The sequence below is a fragment of the Engraulis encrasicolus genome, chromosome 14 (genome assembly GCF_034702125.1).
Source record: "Engraulis encrasicolus isolate BLACKSEA-1 chromosome 14, IST_EnEncr_1.0, whole genome shotgun sequence".
NCBI classification, from domain to species: Eukaryota; Metazoa; Chordata; class Actinopteri; order Clupeiformes; family Engraulidae; genus Engraulis; species Engraulis encrasicolus.
The window spans coordinates 18,288,567-18,301,066 of record NC_085870.1 but is presented as its reverse complement, the minus strand read 5'-3'; the positions used below and the strand labels follow the sequence as shown (position 1 = coordinate 18,301,066).

The 12,500-nt window shown below is 46.8% G+C and overlaps 1 protein-coding gene across 2 annotated transcripts in view; it reads left to right on the top strand.

The window, feature by feature from the left end:
• The window catches only part of plxna1b (plexin A1b), a 367,657-nt gene that overhangs the window by 334,865 nt on the left and 20,292 nt on the right, over positions 1-12,500 (top strand). For both annotated transcript variants that reach the window (XM_063215125.1, XM_063215124.1), the window contains exons 23-25: positions 4,626-4,692; positions 10,979-11,125; positions 12,460-12,500. The exon at positions 12,460-12,500 is cut by the window's right edge. In XM_063215125.1, the coding sequence (XP_063071195.1) occupies positions 4,626-4,692; positions 10,979-11,125; positions 12,460-12,500 (255 nt within the window). The remainder of the gene's footprint in view (positions 1-4,625; positions 4,693-10,978; positions 11,126-12,459) is intronic.

Sequence of the window (12,500 nt, the reverse complement as noted above, 5' to 3'; positions counted from 1 at the left end):
GAGAGAGAGAGAGAGAGAGAGAGAGAGGGAGAGAGAGAGAGAGAGAGAGCAGGGTTCCCGCGGGTTATTAAAAATATTAAAAAGGCATTGAATTTAGTTATCCAGCATTAAGAGCATTAATAGCATTGAATTAGCTGTTAAAAGTCGGGAATTTTTTTCACTGCGGCATTAAATTTTCAAAAAACATTTCAGTGTGCAACCTAAAGGACGAAGTTTTTTTTTTCATAATGAAGATGACGCACAGAACGTCAATACCCATGATTCGTTGTAGAACGCTACTGTAAACACAAATCTAGAGTGCAGCGGCGCCATTTTTTGATGAGGTGAGGTGAAGAATGGGAAAGTGCCGGTTTAACCCCAAGTGGCTGCAGGATCCAAAATACTTTTGGGTAAAATCTGTGCCGAATGACCGCGAGGCGTGCTGCACACTATGCAAGAAAACGTTTACGCTGGGGACGATGGGGATTGGGGCTTTGGAGTCCCACATGAAACTTCATTATGTGCTGTATCGTATTTCTGCATGGGCTGCTTTTGAAATTATGTGAATTTTGCCGTTTAACTTGAACTAGTTTTAGTGTCACATCACTTGCTCTTTTAAGTCGAGAACGATATCGCGGCACGTAACACATAGGCATATCCAAGGTCACAACGCAGTTGTCGCTAACACACTATGTAGACGCTATGTTGTGATATTGGTTAGCGTATGATATCTTGCTCGACGTGGAGGGAGTTGACACTTGCCTGCCGCCAACGGCTGTCAAACGAGTGATGATTACTATTTCGGCTGCAAATTAATCACTGCTCCGCTGGGCATCTCGTAACATGGCATGGTGATGGGCAAATTATTATGTAGGGCCTACATCATAAACACCTCATTCTGGTTTTGCAGTAAGAGTAGGCTACCTACAGATTGTCTACCTCTGATTAGAACATATTTTTAACAATCAATGAATTGGCATTTGTTCAGTATACTTCTTGTAATGTGATTGGAGAAAAATATCGAAATGGTTATGTACACAGCTCTTTTACTTTGTGATGACTAATGGTAAGCTACTGCCATCTAGTGGCTGTTCTTTTAAACTTTCGCTGCCTACTGCAAGATTGTCCCAAACATTTAACAGTGGAGGTGGCCAGCTTGACAATCACCTACCACCTTGACTAGATCCCCTTAAAAGATAAACATTTTGTATTACCAATGTTATGTTCGAAATTGCTTTTCAAAGATTATGTAATGTTTTCAATTCCTATTTCATACGAAACTGCAATTAACAAAGCCTTTTCCATGATGGTGACTGTGAGGCCTGTTAGTCTCATGTGTCTCCCCCTTCACCACCAGCACTGATTAATGTTAAACATAATTCAAATAAACAATATTAATTTTTATTATTATGTCTTGCAGGAGTGTATAAAGGACCTCAATATAAGTGCTTTCTTTATTGAATGTCGGTCAATATTATTGAAATAATGGGTGCGATAGAAGTATTAAATTTTACTTGAAAAGGCATTAATTAAGGTATTAAAAGTCTTGAATTTAGGTTTAACAATCCTGGGGGAACCCTGGAGAGAGAGAGAGAGAGAGAGAGAGAATGGAAAATGATGAAGTGACTAAGTGAAGGATGGAGTCACTGGTGTGGCGCTTCCCACCAGGAGAATGTGACTGACAGGAATAGATGAGCGAAGATGGACAGAATCATCCAGAAACGGAGAGAGAGAGAGAGAGAGAGAGAGAGACAGAGCAACGTCAGTCAGTCAGAGGATGGAGGATGTGTTTTTTCTTTTTTTTCTTTTTGCTCTCGTTCAATTACATCTCTTGTCCTCATCCCATTTTCTCATCCTCATGTTCTTTGGCAGCCAACGGCTCCGTTTTGTGCCAGCAAGAGCATTTTTGAGCCCCGCTGAATGGAAAGATGGCTGCCGAGATGTCCGGGGGAATACTAATGAGGAGAGGGATGGAGAGAGAGAGAGAAAGAGAGATGGAAGGAGAGAGAGATAGAGAATAGAGATGGACACAGAGAGAGAGAGAGAGAGAGAGAGAGAGAGAGAGAGAGAGAGAGAGAGAGAGAGAGAGAGAGAGAGAGAGATGGAAGGAGAGAGAGAGAGAGATGGAAGGAGAGAGAGATGGAAGGAGAGAGAGATGGTAGGATGGAGATAAAGATGGAAGGCGAAAGAGATAGAGATGAATAGAGAGAGAGAGGGAGAGAGATATGGAGAGAGGGAGAGAGAGAGAGAGAGAGAGAGAGAGAGGAAGGGATGGATGAAAGAAGCTCTTCCAGAAAAACAATGGGCTTACTTAGAGCTACTTAGAGGAGGGGAGTAATGAGGCTCGCTTGGTGTTATAGCCAGCGTAACGGCATGTCCAGATATTATCTCTGATCTAGCAGTCGCACACAAGCAGTCACACACACACGCACACACACTCACAGTCACACATACGCACACGCACATGCACACACACAGGCATACGTAGACAAAGACGTGCTGGCACGTACACACAGGCACACACACACTAGTAATTTTCTTTCTCTGCTGTACACGCACACGCGCGCACATACACACACACACACACACACACACACACATGCCTCTTCATGTATTGGTCCTCTCTGTCCTGAGATCTTCAGTATGTTGGTATACTGCAGCTAGCCTGCTTGCTGTCCACACACAGTTGTTTATGGAGGCTTGCCCCCAAAGCCGTGCTGTGTTTATCCGTAGTAATTCCCAGTGTGACAGCGGCGCTTTTCTTTTTCACTAGCACATTTATGTGCTGAGACTGGGGAGCCAGGTACCCTACTACTGTATATATATAACCAAGGAGAAGGACAGATTGTTCCCTTTTTTCCCTGATGCAGGCAGGGACCTTTCCGTCTCTTATTCTCTCTGTATGTCGGTCTTTCTGTCTCTCTCTCTCTCTCTCTCTCTCCCTCCCCCTCTTTATAACATTCTCCATTCTCTGGTTCTTTGTTTTCAGTTTTCCATTCTTCTCTCTCTCTCTCTCTCTCTCTCTCTCTCTCTCTCTCTCTCTCTCTCTCTCTCTCTCTCTCTCTCTCTCTCTCTCTCTCTCTCTCTCTCTCGTGTGCGCTTTCTCTCTCCATCCCCACCTTAATTTCTACCATCCATTTCTCTATGATAGATGCAAGGGGTACACTCACCATATCTCTTATATTCCATTGCTTATTCTTCTCCTATCCAATCCAAACAACCTCCCACCTCCTACCACCTCCCCTCCTCTCTCCTCCCCTGTAAACCTGCTACACGCGCAAATACAGGCATGCACGCGCCCACACACACACAAAAGGCACGCACGCACGCACGCACGCACGCACGCACGCACATACACACACACACACACACACACACACACACACACACACACACACACACACACACACACACACACACACACACACACACACACACACACACACACACACACACACCATCCCCACCCCCATCCCTTTCTCCTCTCCTGTAAACCCCCCCTGTTGTGCCAATGCATGACTAAGCAGAGCAAGCCAAAAAAATAAAACTAAAATAAATTAATAAATTAAAATAACAAACAAGCAAACAGTTTTCCCCAAGTCCCTTCCTCCACGCCTCTTTTTGAAGCTGTTAACAGATTAGGAGTAATAAAGGCCACTCATTAGCCAGGCTTTTAATTACAGTACACTCCTTCCTTCAGAGGGACCTTCCAAGGCGCCTTATTAGGCTGCAGGTTCCGAGATTAATGAGAGAACTTACTGAATTATACTAATTGGTGCGTGTGTTCGTGTGTGTGTTGTGTGTAGTTGTTTTTTTTGCTGTCGTTGTTTCTTTTTTAAAATGGAGATTGGTGGTTGGCTTTGTGGTTGGCTTCTTTTTATAAAGTAAATATAATAAGACTCAGAGGAAATGTACGAGGGAGGAAGAGAGAGAGAGGGAGAGAGAGAGAGAGGGGTTTATTATTAGTGGTAATTTATTTGTGTGGCAGTGCGAGCTGTTCTTTGAAGACCTCGCCCGCGCAGAATCCCTCTCTCTCACTCGCTCTCTCGCTTCCTGTCTCAGTGCTGTTGGCTTTCTCTGGAAATACTTTTATTTCTCCCGATCCTTTATTTTCCTCTCTCTCTTTTATTTATCTCTCTCTCTCTCTCTCTCTCTCTCTCTCTCTCTCTGGGTGCTCTTTGATGTCGAGGGTTGGAGGAGGCAGAACGCCTAGCGTGCTCTCTCTCGTCAAGAGCTGCCTCGTTTCAGAGTAGCTCCATGGTTTTTGTTAAGGCCCATCACCACTCAGGCGCGCACACACTAACACTCACACATACTCGCACTCCTACTCTTTTAGCTAGAGGAGTTTTTAGTCTTTTTAGTTTAGAAATGGTTTCCAGTTGGAAAAAAAATATTCTTGGCAATTCATTTTGTGGGTAACTCCTCTCAGCCTTGCTTAGTTGTTTGCCTGAATCCTGTGTTTGTCCTCTATTTTTTTCCCTCTGTTGTTTTTCTTTTTTTTTCTTCTTCTTCCTTTCTTTTTCTTTCCGTCTCTGAAGCACCGGAAGAGTCTGCTTTCACTCTCCTCAAGTTTCTCTGTCTCCTTTGTTTTCCTGATTGTACTTTTCCCTGATTCTTTTTTTCTGTCTTTTTTTTCTCCCTTCCAGGACAGAGTCTGTGGCTGAGAAAATGCTGACCAACTGGTTCACGTTCCTCCTCTACAAGTTCCTGAAGGTGAGTAAAGGATGGAGGGATGGAGAGAGGGAGGGGTGAAGGGAGGGAGGGATGGGGAGGATGTTAAAGAGGCAGAAAAGTGAGCTGGGCAAGTGGGTGTGTGGACGTGTGGATGTGTGGACGAAACGGGGTCCTGATCTGGGGTGCGTTTCTCGACAACGTCTAAGCATACCCAAGTTAGCAACTTGCTTGATTGCAATGCAATTTCCCATTGACAACCAAAGTTCCTAACTGGTTAGGCTGAGAGGGACCATGCAGCCCAAATGCAGCCCCGTCTCCAGGTGACCTACACAGCAGGTGGAAGGAGCCTTGGTTTAATTTTGCTCTCTTTACACTTAATATTCTTTGGAGTGTGCACATCTGTGTCAAGCGTGTGTGGGTCTGTTGGTGTGTACGTACGTACACATGTATTTTTTGTGTTAACAGTATCTTGCCCGTCATGCTTTCCTGTTAGTATACATATAACGTAAAAGCAAAACAGCTTGTCGCACCATGTGTTGGTTACTTTCACCCTCGGCCTCGGCCTCTTTCCCAATGGACGCCTTTGGGAGTCTTGAGTGACATGACTTTGTGTGGGTGGCCATATGTCTCTGCTCATGACGTCAACCCCTGCAGTCGACCTTTTTCCCTCATCTCCTCAATATCCAAGGCCTTTTCCTCAATGAGAGGGAGGGAGAGAGGGAGAGGGAGGGAGAGAGAGGGGGGGGGGAGAGAGAGAGATAGAGAGAGAGAGGGATGTTGACATAGAGAGTGAGAATGGTGTGTGCAGGTGAAGCACTGCAAAGGAGTGTTTCCACATATTTTCATTTGATTAATGATTCATATGCCGTATATGTGGGTGTGTGACTGTAGTTCTGCACATAGTGATGCCCGCACTCTAAAGACCAGAGGCAGACACAACTCTTCACTCCTCTCTCCTCTTCTCTCCTCTCCTCTCCTCTCCTCTCCTCTCCTCTCCTCTTCTCTCCTCTCCTCTCCTCTCCTCTCTCCTCTCCTCTCCTCATCCCCTCTCCTCTCCTCTTCTCTCCTCTCCTCTCCCCTCCTCTCCTCATCTCCTCTCCTCTCCTCTCCTCTCCTCTCCTCACCTCTCCTCTCCTCTTCTCTCCTCTCCTCTCCACTCCTCTCCTCTCCACTCCTCCCCTCTCCTCTCCTCTCCTCTCCTCTCCTCTCCTCTCCTCTCCTCTCCTCTCCTCTCCTCTCCTCTCCACTCCTCTCCACTCCTCTCCTCTCCGAGTGTATCTGCTCCCCCTTTCCCCCATGAGTGCCACTCTCTTCAGATGATACTCTCCATGTTTAGAGGGCAGAAAGCTATTGGCTGCATCCACTGAGACTTCACCCTCCACCCCCCTTTCACACAGGCTTTAATCTCCACAGAGACTGTCAAACAAAAGAGGAAGAGATGTGCCAAGCTGTGAAAGTGTTTCTTATGAATAAAATACAAAGGTTGAGAGGGGTGTTCACCTATTGACCTTGCGATCAAAAACGGGTACTTTTTTGAGGTGGTACAACAAAGCTTTTACCAATGAAAAATACAGTGTCTGACTGTTTTATTATGCCACTAAATGGATTTTGCACAGAGACTGACCAGCGCTTTGAGACCCTGGCTTGATGCAGTAGACTAGTGTCACACTGTTCACATTACTGTACATTGGAACTGGTAATGACATTGACTTCCACAATGTCAAATGTCATGATGTCACTGTATATCTGATTTCTCCTGATTAATTTGATATAATCGGAAGTGATCAAATATAGTCACTTGCACTATAAAGGGTTAAAATTTTCAAAATGAGAAATAGCCTGACCATGTACCTGTTGTAGATGAAATCACCTCCCAAATACTGAACCCTGAATTTGCAACACTCCAATGTTACTATGCGTTCCTTTCCGACACAACTTTTTCTTCTTTGCCATTCATCAGTCCATCCATCCTCAATGCTGTGTTTGGGGCTGACGTAGTGCAGGCTACCTTCTGCAGGAGTGCATGTTTGGGCCTCGCCACGTCTGTTTCCTGTTTCTCAGAACAGGTTGAAACCAGGTGAACTGGTACCGCCAAGCGCTGTTTGGACCGGGCGCTCGCCTGCCACTGATGGCCAGCATCTGTCTCAGTAATTAGCTCTGTAGCTAACGAGGCAAAACAAGCTTATGGAGGGCGGCGAAGCAGGGGAACAGGGAGGGGTTTGCAGAGGCCTGCTGAAGTTTTATATTGGGGGGGGGGGGGCGCACACATCCAACGTGCGGCAGGGTGCGCACACATCCAACGTGAATTTTTGCAGGTGCCAGAGAATAGTGTTAGACAGGTGAATGAGGTAGGTCTGCACAAGATCCAGGGTGATTGGAATGTTGCATGTTTATTTTCTGGCAATCCATTGGTAGTGTGCAGACCTTCCTCTTACAAGGGGTTTGATATAAGATCAGAATGGTGTCCAAGGAAAAAAAATACAGCATGGGCCTTCAAGTTGATGGCAGGAGGTGTCCATCCCTCCTTGGTTGCCAATGCCAAGTTTCCATTTTGACACAGGTGATTTCACCTTTGTTGTGGACCCAGTCAGGGTTGAAAGGAGAAGGAGTAAGACCAAAGCAAACATTGACAGGGGGCCATTAGGGCCCAGCAGTCTCCTGAGGCAAGCACCAAGTGAAGAAGCAAGAGAATACGAATGTAGGGGATGGCCCTACCGTGTTGCATATGTTTGGGCACTCGTTTGCTAAGCGACTGACCAGGGTTTGATTCTTGGCCCGGGTCCTTTGCCAACCCTTCCCCGTCTCTCTCTCCCAACTGGCTTCCTGTCACCATCTGCACTGTGCTATCATGAATAAAGTAAAAAAGACCACAAAAAAATCTCTTAAAAAAAGAAAGAAGGGGTAGAGACACTAGAGGATATCTGGACGAGAGGTGGACATCCTGGGATGTAAAAAATGTCCCCGACACATATTGTTGCTCTGGCCACTACACTCATCCAGTTGGATCCGAGGTGGTTGATCTAATTAGTGGCATCACCTGTGTTGAGAGCATGGTGATGAGAAGCACAGTACAGTACATCACAGTACATGGCAGGGCAGAACTCTCAATCCGGTTAGTCTGCCGTGACTGTGAGGTGAGATAGAGGTGGGGTGGGGATGTGTCGAGCATCAAGCGAGTGAGGGAAGTCATGTGGGAGAGGGGAATGGAGAGGCATGAAGTGGCTGAGCTGCCCAGTGCTTCACTGACTGACTGAGTGAGTGAGTGAATGAAGGAGCAGGAGACGGAGAAGATTGAGTTTAGCCAAGCAAAAGAGAGCGGGTGGGGAGGGGGGTGTTAGAGCGAAAACGAGAATGAGAGAGAGAACGAGAGAAAGAAACAGAAGGTGTGAAGGAGGGAGCGATAAACAGAGAGAACATGTGAGTGCAGGAGAGAGAGAGAGTGAGGGAGGGAGGGAGTGAGTGAGTGAGTGAGAGAGAGAGAGAGAGAGAGAGAGAGAGAGAAGGATGGCTGAGCCCGCGTCTCATTGCCTCTTTGACATATCTCATGTGCTGAACTGCTTTCTGGGCACTTTTTCCCTCGCAGTCGTTAACCTTCTATTAACTCCCCCATCAGTCGCTCACAGCAACCCCCCCCCCCTCATAAGACCCCACAGCCACTTCCCCCACCCCCACCTCCTTTTCTCTCTCCTTCTCTCTCTCTCCTTCTTTCTCTCCCTCTTTCTTCCATTTTCTATCTTCTCTTCCTCTCTCCCTTCATCTCTCTCTCTGTATTAATTCTCTTACATTCTCGCTTTTTTCTCTTTCTTTCTTTCTTGAACTCTCTCTCTCCCTTTCTCCCTCATTCTTTTCCTTTCCTTCTCTCACACAGTAAATCTCCCTCACCCCTATGCAATGCCCCCTCCCGCGGTTCAGTTCCTTGGGCCAAGTACCTGGGGAAACAGCCATTAGGCACCTGCCAGTCTGTTCCTAAACACTACCCCCCTCTGCTCTGTCACCACCCTTCATCACTACTACCCTTCCGTCACAACACACCTATCGCTACTACCTTCCATCACTGGCCCTCCATCACTGGCCCTCCATCACTGTCCTTCCGACACAACATTACACACCATCAGTACCAGGACCGGATTAAGATGGCCTGGGGCCCCTAGACTACGGGTTGCTGTGGGGCCCCACCGGAGGGCCAATTTTGTGACAAATGTACAAAGATATTGTCATAATTAGGAGCTAGGAATGAAGAGCACCATGTTTACCAACTGCACCCAACACGACAGCCCAATCAAGGGGCCCCTGGCAGGTGTGGGCCCTTAGGCTACAGCCGTATTTAGCCTGTACATTCATTTGGTCCTGATCAGTATCCTCCGTTGCTGCCCCTCCAATGCAAGCCTCTATCACTATTCCCAATGCTTCCCAACACTACCCCTCTGTCTCTTCCCTGCCATCGCTACACAACCATTACTACCCTCCAGTGCTTACCCTTGTAAGAAAATGCTGACTCCAGTGTACATGGAGACTCAATCAGGGGTTCTGAGTGGCGACCAATTGGTGCAGCAGTCATACAGTAGGCAGGACTAATATTGGCTCGAATCAACATCGAAATCCCAGCTCCTTGGTGATGGTAAAGTGAAGACCAGGTCTTCTTTAAGTGAGCTTTAAAAGGAAGGAAGCAGTCCACCCTTTATCAAATTACTCCATTTGATCAGACAACAGAGATGGACCATCTACAAGCAGTACAGGAGTCCATATGAAGGGACACTGTTTGTTTGCCCAGAAAATGTTTCCTGGTTGTAGCACTGCCGAAACGTTTGGTGCCCCTTTTTCCCCGTGTTCTACTCTCCTACTCTCATTCTACTAATTGCTCATCAGAGGGGCCATCTATCTTTTGTCGCTTTGTTTTCAAAAAGCCAGCGTTTTGCTACTCTCATTTGGTGTCGCCCTCAAACTCTCTCCAACTGTCAGTTTGGACGAGGCGCACCTGGTGCTGTGTCATTATAATTTGGCTCACACAAGGGAAAAACAACAACAACAACAACAACAACAGAAAAAAACAACAACAGCCATTTTCTCAGCCTCCCCTTTGAGGCAAACAACAAACCAAAATCATTACGACTGGACAGAAAACCCAGCGCTTGAGGGGTCTTAGATTGACCTGTCAGCCCAATAAGGAATAGCCAGAGATGGGGAGGTGGAAGGGGAGAAATAATAGGGAGGAGGTGGAGGGTGTGTGTGTGTACGTGTGTGTACGTGTGTGTGTGTGTGTGTGGAAGCTGGGTAGTGCAAGCAAAGGAAGAACGAAGACAATGATATGAAAGCACAAAGGAAAGGGAATGTTTACACACACACACACACACACACACACACACACACACACACACACACACACACACACACACACACACACACACACACACACACACACACACACACACACACACACACACACACACACACACACACACACACACAGCCTGTCTTTTTGTGTGGGCTTCACTAATGGTGAATGTGGTTGACAGGAGGTGAGTAATGGGAAGTGTTTTAATACACCTCTTCCTCTTCCTCTTCCTCTTCCTCTTCCTCCTCGTCTCACACACACCAGAGCAATGCTCTGTCTGGCATGGACAGAGAGGTATTAAAATGCCCTCATTACCTGCAGAAAGACAGACAGGGGCTTTTGGTTGGCGTGCCGGCTTAAGTTTTGTGTGTGTGTGTGTGCGCGCGTGTGCATGCGTGCATGCATGCAGGAGAGAGACAGAGAGAATGTGCTTGCACATGAGCATAGGCATTTTTAGTAGCTTTTATAAAACAATAAAATACATATATTACTGTTTACCGTGCTGTACGTGACTTTAGGGGGAGGGGTATTTTCTAGTGACTGGTGACTCTGTTTATGTCTGTTTTGTGGGCCATTAAGTAGCACTTCAGCAGCTGCTCAACTCCACTAGATGCCTCTTTTGGGTTGTCATCGCCACCCCAGTCTATGATGGGCCTACTCATGAAGATGCACACTATAATGGTCTCTTTTACATTACAAAATGCACATTATAATGGTCTCTTTTGCCCTTTTCCTATCTGCTCTTTTCCCTGTCTTTCCCCATCCCTCTCTCTCTCCCTCTCTCTCACCCTCTCTCACCCTTTCCTGCTATCTCTCCCTCCCTCTCTCTCTCTTTTTGTCTCTCTCTCTGCCCCTCTCACCCTCTCCTGTTATCTCCCTCTCTCTCTCTCTGTTTTTCAATCCTTTTCCCTCTCACCCTTTCTACCCCCCCCCTCTCTCTTTCTCTCTCTCTCCCTCTCCCTCTCCCCCTCTCTCTTTCTCTCCCTCCATCAGGAGTGTGCTGGGGAGCCTCTGTTCATGCTGTACTGTGCCATGAAGCAGCAGATGGAGAAGGGTCCCATCGACGCCATCACGGGCGAGGCGCGCTACTCCCTCAGCGAGGACAAGCTCATCCGACAGCAGATCGACTACAAGACCCTGGTCAGCACCACCACAGAGACCGCACACACACGCACGCACGCACGCACACACACAAATGGACATACATTCACACGAAAGACACACACACACACACGGACTCGCATACAGATGCATACCTTCTCTCTGTGTTTCTTCACTTTCTTTCTCTCTCTCTCTCTCTCTCTCTCTCTCTCTCTCTCTCTCTCTCTCTCTCTCTCTCTGATGCAAACGCACTCACAATCCCTCCACTAGACATCCCTTATGCACTTCATCCTACCCACACATATCCAGCTCTCTGTAGAAGCTAAAAGTTAAGTACAAAATACTACCACAGAAGCCACAGTGTCTAGGGGCCTGTCGCTTGGGAAAGTGCGTGCGTGCGCGTGCGTGCGTTTGTGTGCGTGCGTGCGTGTGTGCGTACTCATCTCGTGTGTGTGTGTGTGTGTGTGTGTGTCTTTGTGCATACATGTGTGCGTGTGTGTGGTGTGGGGGGAGTTGCTCCACAGTGACATCAGGTCCTTGGAGCTCCTCATGTGTAAGCTTTGCTGAACTCCGGTCACAGTTGCTGTGCTCTGACATCAGAAGTGTGTGTGTGTGTGTGTGTGTGTGTGTGTGTGTGTGTGTGTGTGTGTGTGTGTGTGTGTGTGTGTTTGGGACCCCGCTTCTCTCTGACAGACTGGAGTAGTGTAGATAACTGTGCGGTGGTAGTTTTGTCACCCCCACCACTTACATACATGCGCACAAACTCTTCCCATGTTTGTCTTCTGCTACTCTTTGCTTGAAAGTCTTGGAGGCATTGCTTATGCTTGTCTGAGGTCTTATTAGTGCTTTGGCCTTCTCTAACTTCTTAAACAACACGTGTTTTAGTCAGTTTTCACTGTTTGCCAAGCCCGTATCATCAGTGTGGATGGTTGTGCATATTGGCTGTTGTTATCATTGTAGTTCTTGATGTGAGACACCTGACGAAGACCTTACAGGTCGATACGTTGTGCCAACTTTTCACTTATTAAATCACGACAAGGGAGCTTTGTTATGGTGTGCGAGTATATTTCTTCCTTTTTTCACATAGTTCTTGATGTCAAGTTTCTTTTATTTGTCTTTGCCACTCCCCTCCCTTACAGACGTTGGATAACATTAGTGAGTAGGTAGCATGAATTAACGAAATAAAGAACTAAAAATCTTTACACAGTGCACCTTTTAAGTTTCTTTTATTTGTCTTTTCCACTCCCTTACAGACGTTGCACTGCGTGAACCTTGAGAACGAGAGCTTCCTTTTTTTCATGTAGTTCTTGACGTGACCCATCCCTAAGTTTCTTTTTTTTCTTTTATTTGTCTTTTATTTGTCTTTGCTACAGACGTTGCACTGCGTGAACCCCGAGAACGAGAACGCTCCGGA